Genomic DNA, 16282 nt, shown 5'->3' with positions numbered 1-16282 from the left:
GAACATACTATATTTATCTGATGTAAACAATTATGAACAAACCTGGTACGATCTAAAATGAGTTTGTCTCCATTTAATTAGTAAAACTTGTGATATACCAATTACAGCAAACATTATAATGACCATTTCTAAATGCATAGCCTCGTGTCCTTTATGTTTTGCATGTAATCTTTCATGCTCAGATCTAAATGAATATCTGCAAAGTTAGTAATTATTAAGTTTAAAAAAATTGAAATTCTTTGTTTATAATTATTCAAGAAATTAAATTAATTTAATTGACTAGCACAACTGGAGTTATAAAAATTAGTGGCTGAAGGTAAAGTTAAAGACTCCATACAAGCATGCAGGTCGCATTTTTTACCAAATTTTTTTTTTAATTTTGAATGGATGTTGATTTATCGAAAACTAAAATTTTCAACATGAATTTTTTTTTTTACATTCAATAATCTATTGATCAATTTTAAATGGAATTATTTAATCCTATTCTTTTGAACAAAAATTATTCAAAAAAACCAAAAAAATACAAACGTTGTTTTCTTGATTTTTCTTTTAAAGCAGCAATAATTATTACAGCTTTTAATTAATAACTAATAACTTTAAATAATAACTTTAATTATTTACTTAATTTTTTTTCAAAACAAAGTTTTCACAACAAAGCTGCAAGCAACTATTAATTAAGTTAACAGAAAATAAAAAAAAGAGCAAGAAATACTGAAGACTTTGGTACTGTAAATTGTATATGTCAGGAAAGTAAAATGACAGGAAAAAACTCTGAAGCACAAATGCTTGTGAAAAAAAACTAAATGAACAAAACTTATTTGAGTATGAAGGAACAGTTACAGTAAAGATGCAACTTAGTGAATGGTGAGCCACATGTCACATGATGTCACATGATGATGTCACAATTTTGAGTTTTGGTTTATGGAACAAGTGATGGTAGCTCGCTTGATCAATGACCATGGTAGAATTTATAGAAAAGTAAAAAAGATGCAACTTTACAATGATTGAGAATGGCTCAAGCTTGGCATATAAAGCAGGTTTACAATGCATTTTTGGACTTTATGTAATTTATGTTCATAAATGTACTATGCCAAAAAGACTTTAAATGATATTAAACTAATAAGAAACAAAAAATACATTTGTGAAAAAATTCTCTTAAACAAAAGAATAATAAAAAATGAGACTTTTACCTTTGATAAATAAGGACTAGTTTAGTTGTCTAAAAAAGTCGCCGTTGATCAACTCAAAATAAATTTTTTTTTAAATTTTTTTTATTATAAAAAATGCATAGTTAATTTTATTTTAACTTTTTATTAAAATGTTAAAAGCCATGGTTAAATTGTCTCCCTTTATTTAAATAAATCTACCTTTTTATAAGAAAAAAAAAAGGTTTTAATTTGCTTTCACATATAATAATCTATGAAAATCTATGATGTGTAAAAGTCAAAGAGCATCTATGATGACAAATCTATGATGTGTAAAAGTCAAAGAGCATCATTAGAGCAACCAGCCCAAATATGAAAATAGTATCCCATACAGGGACCAATTTTTTTTTTTTTTTCTTTTGTTATTCACCTCCTCAAGGTCGAGAAGGCCACTACAGATGAGGAGGCTACTTAATAGTGGTTATAACCCTCTCTCAACTCTATAACTTCGAAACACGAACCTAGACGAACAAGGCCGCTGCGCGGAGAAACAAGTTGAGAAACAAATAAGAAATTTATAAAGGTAGAGAATGAAATCAGGAGTATGAAAATGGTAAGCACAATAAAAAGAGCCAACCTTAGCAGAAGATAATTTTGCAATTAATTGAATATATGGTTTCTATAGAGGTCTTTAGTGAATGATAATCAGAGAAGACATAAAGTAGAGGATTCAGAAAGAGTGCTGCCATTTTTATCATTATGGAAATATCAACAATATTGCAATAGTTATTTGAAGTAAATAACAGAGTTTTGTTTTAGTTAAAATTTACTGCAAGCCTTAAATTGCCACAGAAGCTTATGAATTTCTTTACATGTTCTACCTGCTGGATCATGTTGGTAGCTTGAGGTAGTTTTTTTTATTAGGTTAGATCCATTTGACTTTGTTGAATTTTTTAAAACTTCAAAATATTAAATTAACTCTCTTCTTTTTCTTCTATTCTCCAATGTGTTTATACCAAGTATTTTTAGTCTTGTTTTACATGTGGTAGTGGTGTAGTGATAGAGTGCTCACCTCATAAGCAAGATGTTCTGAGTTCAATCCCTATTATGTTCCTGGTAGTACCATATTCAACATGTTTCTCTGCCTAGTGGCCTTGTTTGTCAAGGTTCCTGTTTTGGAGTTATAGAATTGAGAGAGGGTTGTAACCACAATTAAAGTAGCCTCCTGGACTGTATAGGCCTGGGGAGGTGAATTAACATTAAAAAACATAAATATGGTAGGTGTTTAATTTCAGTAATAAGTTTGGCAGCACTTCTTTAAACGTTTTCAATTCATTTGATTTTTAACCATGTTAAAAATTACTTAGACAATATATCTATTAAAAAAATTACTGATAAAATCTAAACTCTGTATTTAAAAAAGACTATATTTCCTTATAGTTTATTTCTTAAAACAATCTAATACATATAATAATAATAATAATCTTTTGTTTACATTATCACAAATTAATTTTTTTGGTATATTAATGAACTATTTTTAATAGAAATTATAATCAATTTATAGATAGATTTGATCAGTTATCAGTTAATAAGATATTCGTAAACATAATTTATGCTTATAAATAAAACTTACACCATAAAAAAAAAACATTAGATCATAAGAACTATACATGATATTGTATTGATATGAATCAAAAAATTTTAAATCCATTTATAAGAAAAAATTCACTTAAAAAAAACTTCTCAAAACTTCTCCTTTTTTTAAAACAAAAAAAAATTAAAAAATACATTTTTTTTTTAAACAAAAAAAAGTTAAAAAGTATATATTACTCTAATACGTTTTAATGTTTTTACAAAATGAATTAGCAAATGATAAAAAAATTTCATCTCTTTATATTAATGCTGAACTTAAGAGTGTTAGCGGTAGTGTCCTATCAATCGTGTTTGACACAGAAACTCTTGGCAGCCATTGCAAACGAAGTAATGGCAAGGAAGAGTCACAGCACTTTTTTAATAAAAAAATGTGAACAAAAGTGAAAATATTTAACTTATGTAAACTTCAAGTTATGCTATGTTAAAACATATTAAAACATATATCAAGTTTTACAGTTTTAATTTTACTTAAAGACTGATTTGCTGCAACATCACCATCATTTTGATTTATAGCATTTATTTGCTGTTTTATAAAGCCTTTTGTTTATTAAATACTATTAAAACATTTGTCGTACAATACACATTATTGTCCAAAGTGGTTAGCTTGCAGCGTTTTTAAAGTGCATCGCCGTGGTTCAAATCCTTTAGCTTGCAGTTTTTTTTCTTAATCATTTTTGATTTTTTAAAATACAAAATAAAGCATTTTTGAAATTCTACAGATATTATATACATAACATATATAAAGATATTATATACTAACTTTTAAAAAACTTTAAGTTTCTAAACACATCAAAGCACCGGTAGAAATTTGTTACATATATAAATAGGTACTTATTTTATTATGTGCTCAGGTAATTAGTCCTAATAAGCTGTGGATGATCTGAAAAAATTATGATCTGAAACTTAGGAGAGAAAAAATAATAAGCCTGTCCTGATTGTCCAGAAGGTGATGCTCTAAAGGGAAGAATTTTAACAATAAAGTCTTTTTGCTATACTTATTTTTTTGCTATAAATATATACGGCCAGATTAAAAAAATTGAAAAAGTATTGTGTTAAGGGGCAGATTTGAACCCTCGCAAAGTAATATAGCATAATACGAGAAAACTTTAAAATTTTATTTTAACAATTAGAAATCTTTTTTGCTATATATATATATATATATATATATATATATATATATATATATATATATATATATATATATATATATATATATATATATATATATATATATATATATATATATACATATATATATTATTTAGTTATAAATATTTACAGCAAGATTGAAAAGCAAGATTGAAAAAAAAATTGGTCAATTTGGTAAAGACCTGTATTTTATGGGTCCGGACAGCAAGGATATATCAGGCTTTGTTTTAAACGCTAATAATTTTTTTCTTTATAGTTCGACCATGGCTGCTTTAATGTTTTAACAGTTTGAATGCAATAAAAAAATCATTACGTTATGAATAACTTTTAATTGTTGATCTTTTTTAAAGTTTTTATTTTAAGCAAAGGCTTTAAATTAATTAAAAATTAATTATAATGATTGTTTAAAATAAATGCATTTTGTTTAAAATAAATGCATTTTGTTTAAATTAAATGTTATTTTTAATTTTTTTTTAGTAGGCATGTATTTTTTTAATAAATTTAAACATTTGAAATCATTTTTAAAGTCTTTCTAAAAATCTTATAAATAAATAATTTTGCTTTAAATCATGAATAAGTTACTATAAATCATGAATAAGTTAAATTAAAATCTTCCTGCTGCAATGCAATGAATTAATTGCTTTGTTTTTTTTTTGTTTCTATTTTTACAAATAATTGTTTATAAGCTTCTTTTTATTTTTTTAATTTAACTTACAATGTAAATGATTAAAAAATACTATTTCAAAAAAATAAGTTGTCTAAAAAAATTTATTTTTTGCAACTTTTTGAAAAAAAATGTTTATACAATTTAGAAATTTTCTAAATTGTAAAACATAGAAATGTTTATACAATTTAAAAATCTTTTCCATAATTTAATTTCACTTTACAATAATTTAAATAAAACTTGTTCATTTATTAAACAATCATTAGAAGTAATTTGTCAAAGCATTTTGCGTAACTTAAATAAAATATTACAAAAGATAAGTTCTAAGGTAATTTATTTCAAGCGCAATTAAAAATGTAACAAAAAGTAATTTTCGCTTCGAGTTTGAGTTTTTTGAGTTTTATCTCAAAGATAATATATTTTCTTATTTGTAAGGAATTGTTTTTTTTTTTTTGCTGTAGTGTTTTTAATTATTTTTCCTAGTAAGTTTAGCTTAGCATTTCTTTTTTCAGTGCATTTTTGAAATGTTTAAATCATCAAAACATCTAAACAGTCATGATCAAGTTGTCAATAAATAAAATCATTTGCGTGGTCAGCAATAGCATTCGATTGCACGCCATTCCTGTCCAAGCCTGATTAGCCTAATGTGAATTAGATGTCATAAAATTCTTTTTACTTTTTCATTTCTTAAAGACATTAACTTTTGTAAATTACTGCAATAATATTAATTATTGTAAAGGGAATTAAATAATATTTAACTCTTTTTTTGTTATTACTATTAGGAAATGTTTATTTTCTTTCAATTTTTTTTATATTATAATTAAATTTAATATTACATTTTTAAAATGCTTAATATAAAAAAATTTCTTTCTTTTCTCTACTTGTATAAATGAAGTAAAATATGTTAAATTTTTTAAAATGATTATTTCTTAAATTTCTTATAGCGACTTCGTCACTAAAAATGCTTTTTTATTTTAAAAAAATAGTAAAAAATAAAAAAATTACATTAATTTATTTACTTTATTTATTAAAAGTTTATTATTTTATAAGCGATTTTGTTTTTAAAGCAAAGATTATTTTTCTAAACACCATTTATTAAAATTATATCGTGTTATCATTTATTAAAAAATAATTGCTGCGCTTTAACATGCGTTTCAGCATTTAAAATTAAATGCGTTTCAGAGTCTAAAATTAAAGGAAACAAAATGCAGCGATTGCTGTATTTTGTTTCCTTTAATTTTAGTGTTCTTTCAGACATTGAGTAGTGAATTAAATTGCATAATGACATTGGTGCTTCCAGTATAATAGATTTATGCATTATTAAAAGGACCTTGAAATATATTCTCTCTAATTTTCAGCCAATGCAATTTGTTAAATTCCTGGTCGTTTACATGACTTTCTATTCTAGTTTTAAATACCAGTCTTGCTGTACAATTTTGAACTTGAATTTGAAAAATTGAAAATTTTGAAACTGAAATTAAAAATTTTGAATTTTAAGTTTTCTTAATAGTGACTTTTCAATTCCAAAGTAGAGGGAGTTGCAATAATCTAGCTGTGCAAATATTAGTGAATATACTATGGTACACAAATCTTTGTGCGATAAGAATTGTTTTATTTTGGATATTTTGCTCAATATATTGTAGCAGTTTTTAACAATCTTATTTGTGTTTTAATTCATTGTCAAGTATCACCCCTAAACTTTTTGCTGAGTCAACAAATCTAATGCATTCCTTGTTAATAAAAGTACCTTTAATAATATCTTTTTGAATGCTTGGTGGTGCCATAATTAATATCTTTGTTTTCGATTGGTTGATACATAAGAATGATTCACTCATCCATTTAGATATGTATTCAAGACATTTTGGTATATCTAGGACTATTGCATTCTATTGAAATGAAGGAAAGAATTCTTTTAGAGTTAGATGATCATCTGAGTATCCAAAAGTTTTAATATTGATTATGTTCAGATATTTGTATAGTGGTCTCATAAAGATATTAAAAAGTTTTGGACCCAGGAAAGTACTTGTGGTGCTCCATATTTTACATTTTGGTTCGTGGAATATGAGTTACCATTTTTAACTTTTTGAGTACGGTTAATTAAAAATGATTCAAACCACTTGTAAGTTGAGTAAATTATACCTATTTCACTGGTTAATAGTCTAAATAGTTTTTGCTGATCAATAATGTCGAAGGCAGCACTTAGATCAAGTAACATTAGTACTGAAGGTGTATATTTATCAAAGAGTTCAAATATATCATTGGTAAGTTTAAGTAAAAGTGTTTCAGTTGAGTGATGTTTTTTTGTATCCATATTGATGTTATATATGAAGATTGTTTGTTGTCATGTGGAAATCAAGACGATTGGAAAGTACTTTTTCTATTAGCTTGCTAATGAATACTAAATATGAAACTGGTCTATTAGTTTTGAAGTCTTCAGTGTCTGTGGCAGAGTCTAACTTCTTTATTATTGGAAGTAATGTAGCACTTTTTAGACAATCCATGCTGCTTAATTCTAGCTATAGGTTTACTATTTCAACCCATATACGAAAAATGTTTGTGAATTATTCTGAAAAATATATCGGAAAAATATATATTAAAAATGACCATTTTAAAAATGGTTTCTTGAATTAAAAATATAAATTATTATAAACATAAGTTAAAACTATATATAAGATCATTTTTAAAAAGGTTTCCTCAATTTACTTAAAAAAATAAAGATTTTTAAATCTTTCAAAATTTAACAATGTTGGACTATATTGAACTTAGTGTTCTATATAAAAAAATTGATTACTTTTTTTCTAAGAAAAATATTCATTTTGTGTATTTTAAAGTTCCTTTCGCTTAATTACTATTTTTACAGGCTCGGACAGGAATGGCGTGCGATCAAACACTATTGCTGACCACGCAAATGATTTTTTTTATTGACAACTTGACCACAAATGTTTAGATGTTTTGATGATTTAAACATTTTAGAAATGCGCTGAAAAAAGAAACGCTAAGCTAAACTTAAACTAGGAAAAAAAATTTTAGACACTACATAAAAAAAAAAAAAAAAATTGCTTATAAGAAAATATATAATTTTAAAAATAAAACTCCAACTCAAAGCAAAAATTACTTTTTTGTTACGTTTTTAATTGCGCCTAAAATAAATTACTTTAAAACTTATCTTTTGAAACGTTTTATTATATAAGTTACGCAAAACACTTTTACAAATTACTTCTAATGATTGTTTAATAAATGAACAAATTTTGTTTAAATTATTGCAAAGTGAAATTAAATTATTGAAAAAATATATATATATTATTTTTAAATTGTATAAACATTTTTTTTAAAAAGTTGCTAAAAAATTTTTTTTAGATAACGTAGTTTTTTAAAATAGTATTTTTTTGTAATTTCAGTTGTAAGTTAAATTTTTAAAAAAAAGAAGCTTTTAAACAACTATTTGTAAAATAGAAACAAAAAAAAAAAAAAACCAATTAAATCATTGAATTACAACAGGAAGATTTTAATTTAACTTATTCATAATTTAAAGTAACTTTAAAAAATAAAATCTTTTAAAAGATTTTTAGAAAGACTTTAAAAATAATTTCAAATTTTTAAATTTATTATAAAAATGCATGCCTACTAAAAAAAAATTTAATTTAAACAAAATGTGTTTATTTTAAACAATTATTATAATTAGTTTTTAAGTTATTTAAAGCCTTCACGTAAAATAAAAACTTTAGAAAAAATAAAAAGCTATTCATAACGTAACGACTTTTTTTGTTGCATTTAAATTGTTAAAACATTAAAACATCCGTGGTTAAATCAGTTAAAGCATGCGATGGCACACCATTCCTGTCAAAGCCTGTTTTTATTATGCTAGTTTATTTACCTTAAACACTTAACAATACATTGAACAAAAAACTGAACTGAGTTTAAAAAACTCTGCGGTAAGCGAAAACACTTATCATTACAACCAGATGTTTTTTTAACGGAAAAAACTATGCAGATTTGAGAACTTAAAATTAGCTCTCAATCGGAAGTATAATGGCAAAACAACAAATGCAAACAAAATTTTGTTAATATCTTATTCTATAATTTGTTTTGGAAAGTTTAACTTTTGAATTATATTCTAATGTTTATGATATGAACACAACTTGTCTCGGCACTTGGGAATCCCTTTAAACAGAAATTCAAGTAAATTTTTTTTATTGCATTCAAAAGTTGTATAAATATTCTTTTGCTCGCAAGATAATAAATAAAGTTTTCCATTAGTAAATCACACTTATATCTAACTTAAAATGTCATTTAAACTTTTATAACAACCTTTTTAAATAACCATCATACAAAAGTAAACCTGATTTTTTATAAGATTACTTCATTTATCTAACCGCTTATAGAAAGTATTCATCTTACCGCTTATTTAAAAGTTAAAAAATGATAAAAAGTTGCTTAATGGAAATAGCTCTAAGCATACATACAATTGCTTAACGCGTACGTAAATTGCCGACAGCTTAATGCTTTAAAACAAGGCCTGATATAAATGTAAGGAAAAAGAATATAAAAGAAAAGAGAAGCCTAGTACTTTTTTGTTTTATTTTTGTACTTTATTTTACTTTTTAACTTGATTAAACCTAAATAACCTTGTTTAGTATACAAAAAACTTTCATTTTTACATTTATGTTTTATATCAAAACAATTTAATTATTGAAAGTGGTGTTAAGCATATTAAAAGTAAAGTTTTAACATTTAATGATTTTTTTTAGTTAACTTTTTTTCGTTAACCAACTTTTAATTTTAAGTTTAAAAAATAGTTTCTTTTTTTAAATTTCACTTAAGCAGCTAAAATTTAAAATAGTTAAGAACTATATAGCTGTATATATTTGATGGCTTTGTAGTAGACATATAAAACTAAAAAAACTCAATCAATATTCATGTGCATGCTAGATGATAAATAATAAAATAAAATGAAAAAATTTATAGATTATTTTTTTTAAACTTTGTTTATTAATCTCATATTAAAACAATCAGCTAATTTTTTTTGTTGTTGAATACTTCGATTAAAAAGGTTAGCCATAAAAAAAAAAAATTTTTTTTTTAAGTTTTTCTAAATTATTTTATTTGTAAATAACAAATACTTTGTATGCAATTGTTATTTAAATTTTTGTAACAATATTTTTCAGCACAACAGTATCCCAAGAACAATTCTAAGAGATTACATCACCATTTTGGCTGCCCCCTATATGCTAACCTACAATCAAAGCTTTACTCAATTTAAGTTTCCATCTGCATGGAAAAAAGTCTTGTAATTCTGATTTTAAAAAACAAACAATGAATTTCACTGCAGCCCTGCAAAGATATTAGAGAAGACTGCACTCAAGTAGTGAACTATTCCTTCCCTTCAGAAAAAACTTTACCCTTCCTAATTCCCTTTGGTTGTACCATTATAAGAACCAGACTCCTTATAATGGTTCAAGTAATGCTCTGTTAGTGGTGGTTATTTGGATCTTAAACAAACTTTTATTCTCAGATGGATATCATGTCACAAAATCATGTCAGACAACTCTAATAATTTACAGGAAGAAGTAAAAAATTTGCTTAGTCATTGAGTGCTAAAATGCATGTCAAAAAGGCAAAAACTGCCAGTTAATTATTAATTACCTGGAAGAAAGTTAGAAACCCTCAAACTCTTGTGACATAAAATAATCTTAAGTAGAACACTCACTTCAAAAACATACATAAAAAATGTTATGCTAGAATGTCTGCTACCTATTGCCCAGCATCAAATAGTATCTCTCCAGACTTAATTATGGAAAACTTACCTTGTCTTTGGTTTTTCACATATAGTTTATGCTTGGCCAGTGTTTTGCAAGACCTCTTGCTCTCAATTTATGAAACTTTTTATCATAGAAAACTGAGCAGCAATCGTTTATAACAACACCTATGTTCAAGTCAACCCTCAAAGTGTCATTAAGGCAACTTCCGAAGTTCCCAAATTAAAAGATCACCTTCTTTGAGCATTAGTTTAATATTTATTGTGCCAAACCTCAGGAACTCGCTCAAGCTGAAACTTCTACACCATAAATCAACTTGAATAATAAATTTTTTTGTGGGTTTTTGTAAATCCTCATAAATATTTAGATTTTCTATTTATTTATAAAAGAAATAATATAAGAAATAATAACCTAAATAGTATAAATTTTGTACATAAAATGCATACATTGTATTGCTTTAAAAAAAGCCTGCTAATATTGTAGGGCTAATCCGGTTAATACCAGACAAAACCCTAAATTATTTTAAAACAAAACAGTTTCCAAAATAAACTTTTAGGTGTATGTAAGTAGCTATCACATTATTTTTACACCTTAAGTTCAAATAAACTTTATATTATTTTTTGTGCAAGTTTTCAAACTATTTGTTTAAATATTCAAATATTTATTTGAATATTTAAATAAATAGTTTGAAAACATGCACAACAAGAAATAATGAAATAAAATTTTGAATTAAAAAGTTGCTTAATTTTTAAGAAACGCAGAAGTTAAAAATTAGTTATGTTTTATTTAGATTTATTTATTTAGTTAGATTTTTTTAATGCAATTAGACAATGTAAGTCTATTTATGTAACTTATATAAATGACAGCGCTTCTATCAGGAAATTTTCCTTATGATAAATATCAACTTAGTTTTGCACATTTAGTTGCAGTAAATGCAACTTATTAAAAAAAGGTGAAAATAATAATCAGTCCTAACCCCTATAACATTTTAAAGTTACGTTATGCCTCGATCAGTTATAAATGATAACAAGGTTACATTCTCTAATTTTTAGTTAAATATTAAGTAAATAAACTTGATAACACAGTAAATGTTTGTTTATCATTGCAGTATTGCTAATTATCATCATTTATTTTATTTTTATTATAAAATAGCTTCGTTTCAATTGGTTACATTGCCATGAAAAAAATAAATAAAGTTTTAATTCAACTTTTTTAAATTTAATTTTTGTGTAATCAATTTAACTTTCAAAAGTGTAACCAATTAAAACATAACGTAATGTAACTAAATCTAGATTAAAGACATAACTAAAATACACCTTAAAAATAGATTTTTTGAATGTTATGTCTCAATTGGTTACACTTTAAAAAGCTAAAATACAAAAACAAAAAAAGACATAATAGACCATAAAAAATGTATATTTGTGGCGTATTGTAATTATGTTTCAGTTCTTAAATGTTTTTATGTTATGTTATATATTGGCTAAACTATTAAAGGTAATAAAACAAACAATTAGATTGCTTAACTAAGCAACCTTATATGTACCATAGATTGCTGAAGTAAATTGAGTTACTTTAACTTTTAAAGGTACTTTTGAATGTTTTACATTACATTACTTCTAAACCTTTAAAAGTTTTATTTACCTTTTAAAAGTCTTTTTTCTAAACTAGCTGTGGGTTAGTTTTTTAAAAAAACTTTCAATTAGAATAGTTTTGATAAACATATTAATGTGTTTACAATATTGTTAATAAATAGTATTATTAATAAAAAGGTTTTGTTAAATACCGTAACTCATTAATGAATTATGGTATTTAACAATGCGCTTGTCGAGACATTTGTAATTTAAAAAAATTTTTTTTAAATAACTAATTATCATTAGTTTATTGTTATTATAAAATAAATTTGGCTTAGTTACATTACTTTTTTGTTTGTTTCTAATTTGTCACAAAAAAAAATAAAAAGTTTTAATTTGAATCAATTCTCAATGCATAGCCTCGGATTGTCCAATCAATTTACAACGTAATCGGACATTTTGACTGACGGGAATTAAATTCTACAAAACAAAGCTTGGAAAGAAATGGCGTTCAATCAAATACTATTGCTGACCATGCAAATGATTTTTTTTGTTTACAACTTGACCATGGCTGTTAAGATATTTTGATGATTTGAACATTTCAGAAATGCACTGAAAAAAGAAACGTTAAGCTAAACTTAAACTAGAACAAAAATTGAAAAAACTAAAAAAGCAAAACAATTCCTTACAAAAAAGAAAATAAACTAGCTTTAAAAAAAAACTTAAAAAACTCTAAATTAAAATTACTATTTTATTTTAAAATTAAATTTTTATGTTTTTAATTGCATTTGAAAAAAATTACTATAAAACTGATCTTTTAAAGCGTTTAATTATAGTTACACAAAATACTTTTACAAATTACTTCTACTGATTGTTAAATAAATGAACAAATTTTATTTAAATTATTGAAAAGTGAAATTAAATTATTGAAAAGAAAAAAAAATATTATTTTTAAGTTGTATAAACATTTTTTTTTTAAAGTTGCAAAAAAAAAAATGTTAAAAAAAAATAATGTAGTCTTTTTAAAATCGTAATTTTTAAACATTTCATGCTTTGAGTAGAAAGTCGAGTTTAAAAGAAATAACTTTTAAACGATTCTCTGTAAAAATAGAAACAAAAAAAAAACAAAAAAAAAATAAAGCAATTAAATCATGGGATGATTTAATTTAACTTATTCATAATTTAAAGTAACTAAAAAAAAAAAACTTTTAAAATTTTTTTTGAAAGACATGGAAAAATAGTTTCAAATGTTTAAATTTATCATAAAAAATACATACCTACCTATTTTTTTGTAAAAAAATTTAAATATAACATTTAACTTACACATAATGCGTTTATTTTAAATGATTATAATTAATTTTTTGATTTTATTTAAAGCCTTCGCGTAAAATAAATTTTAAAAAAAGATCAATGATTAAAAGTTATTCGTAAGGTAATTATTTTTTTTATAGCATTTTATTTATTAAAACATTAAAACAGCCATTGTGAAAATGTAAAGAAAAACTTTTTTGTCAGTTACAGCCTGAAAATTAAGTCTAAAAAAACATACAATACTAAATTGAAACTATTTTATTAAAAAACAAAAATCTGCGATGAAACTTTCCAAATAACAAGGAAAGAAACTACAACTTCAACCAAACGTTAAATAAACTGAATAACATGACAAAGATTTTGATTGCATAACTCGGTTCTGTAAACTGTAAAAATTATATTTTTAAAATTTGATCAGACACTGTCTGAACCAAACAAGTTTCAATTAGACATTTTGCCCGGGACTTTATAAAAAGTTAAATTGAGCCCTGATATGCGAGACATATTTTTGTTACATCTCATATCTAGATTTTGCTGTTGCATTACATTTTTTTTGTCAATAACACTTCACAAGTTTTTATAAAGCCACAAGCAAAAATGTATATAAAATGTCAACCTTTCTTATATTATTTTATTATTAACCAAATACATTAATTAGTTAAACCAATTAATTGTATAATATTATGCACATTTTAACATCCAGTGCAATATCTGCTTTCTAAACTATATCTTTCAAACTCACTTTTAAACTTGTTTTCTTTTAGAAAGTCAGCATTTAATCTCTCTCTCCCTCTATATATATCTCTCTTTATATATATATATATATATATATATATATATATATATATATATATATATATATATATATATATATATATATATATATATATATATATATATAATATATATATATATATAGCCAGCTTTTCGAAATATTAAAAAAAAAAAAAATTTAACCATAATAAATAACAACAAAGGAAAATATGAGTTGAAAGTTTACAGAAAGGAAGCCATTACTAATATCCAAATTAAACTTCACTCAAATTATGACCCTAAGATATTTAAAGGTTACGTTCACAGGGTTTATTCTATATGCAGTAATTTATATTTACAAGATGAGATTAATATCCTTATTCATATGTTTAACAAAAATGGGTACAACATAGGCCAACTTAAACAGATTGCAAACTTAATTAGAAATAAACGGTCCCTAAAAATCAACCAAATTCAATCAGACTCTCTTAACCTTCCTAATGTATTATTACCGTGGATACCATCACTATGCCCGAAACTAAGGAAAATATTTTGGAAAGCTGGCTATAGAGTAGTCTTCAAATCAAATATAAATTTAAGAACATTACTAACATCAAAAAATAAAAATAAATTGCCACACAATAGTCAACCCGGAACTTATTTAATTGTAAATGCTCAAAGAGATACATAGGCAAAACTAAACTTCAAATTAGGACTCAAATTCAACAACATCTAAAAAGTTTAAATGAGGTGAAACATTATCATTCTGCAATAGCCACCCATAATAAGTTTTGCTCACAAGCGATAAAGTGGGAAAACATAAAAACAATTAAAGTTGAAATAAAAAAAATTAATTGAAAAATGTGCAAAGCTCTTGAAATACAGAGGTTTCTTTTTCACCTTTACATGGCAGAATTAATTTAGATAACGGGCAGTTTGTGAAAACTAAATTTTGGACTCAGTTTTTTACATTTTTACGTAAGCAAGAAAGAAGCCACTCAACTGCGGACATCAGTTAATTTTAAACTGTTTCTATCATTACAAAAAAAAATTTTGTATAATTTTAATGAGCTGATGATGCTGGTAATCATAATCCAGCGAAAATTTCTAATAATAAACTATTAATTGTATTAAGAGAATTTTTATTAATTGATGTTTTCTTACTAACATATACTCTTATACACGATGTCAACACTAAAGATATATATATCACATATAGATAGCTAATAAATAAGTAAAAACATTAAATTAGGAATATACAATGCAGGCCTTGTTACGAGATTTCGCTGCGTAGCGAAAACGCGTAACGGATTTCTAAGTAACTCAACTCAGCAAATATATTTTGCATCGTTAGAAGTTATATTGCGTCACTCGCGTCTTTTCAAGTACCGCATTGTAATTAAAGTTATTTTATTAACGCGTTAAAAATCATACAAACAGTTTGTTTTTTTCTCACTATAACAAAAGTTACAAATATAATCTAAGTTCTTATTTAAAAAATCATTTTTATTATTTTTTTCAAATATGAACTAAATTTTATTTTGAAAAAATTTTTTTTTTCATGAAACGTAAAATAATGTTTGTCTATTTTCTTATCATTTTACAGTTGGTTTTTGATTATTTTATTAACTTTTAATAAATTTTTTCTTATTTAATTTGTGAACTCATTTTAATAATGTTTTTAAACAAGAAAGAGTTTTTTGTTGTTGTTTATCAGTTACCGATAACATATTCGTGATCATAATTTATTTTCATAAATTAAACGAACGTCATTAAACGATACGTTACAGTGTTATGTATCGTTATATAAAATGTTTCGTCTTGGTTACATAAAATAATGGACATTTTGTATGTGACGTCACAAACCTCGTTTATGGTACAATACGTAACTTTAAAATGTTATAGGGATAATGATAAAGATATCTTTAAATAAACTTAATGATCAATAAGATCAAAAGGAAAACTTTGATGAAAAAAAAAAAAAATTTTTTTAATTAAATCAAAAAGTTCTTAAAAGGATCCCAAACCTCCCAGACACGTTGTGTTCATATTAAAGCGAATGATAAATAAAAAATGTCTGGGCTTAATTTTTTTGATGAAAACAAAAAATAAATGCACACCAAGAAAAACTAACATTTTTATTTTAGTCAAAACTTGCCTTCTCGGTTTTGTTGTAGGCCAAAAAGTCAACATAATATATGCCGCAATCTACAGACTTGATAATTTATTCAAGAGCATTTTATCCCTAAGAGTTTTAGTACACAACGTCATTGATTTTTT

General features: G+C 24.5%; 1 protein-coding gene across 1 annotated transcript in view; it reads right to left on the bottom strand.

Moving 5' to 3' along the window:
- The window catches only part of LOC100200846 (E3 ubiquitin ligase Rnf121), a 36389-nt gene that overhangs the window by 19145 nt on the left and 962 nt on the right, over nucleotides 1-16282 (bottom strand). The window contains exon 2 of the mRNA XM_065812129.1: nucleotides 43-184. Within this exon, the coding sequence (XP_065668201.1) occupies nucleotides 43-184 (142 nt within the window). The remainder of the gene's footprint in view (nucleotides 1-42; nucleotides 185-16282) is intronic.

The sequence above is a fragment of the Hydra vulgaris genome, chromosome 12, assembly GCF_038396675.1.
Source record: "Hydra vulgaris chromosome 12, alternate assembly HydraT2T_AEP".
NCBI lineage: Eukaryota > Metazoa > Cnidaria > Hydrozoa > Anthoathecata > Hydridae > Hydra > Hydra vulgaris.
Note: the sequence above shows the minus strand (reverse complement) of the source record. Positions and strands in the feature narration are given on the sequence as shown.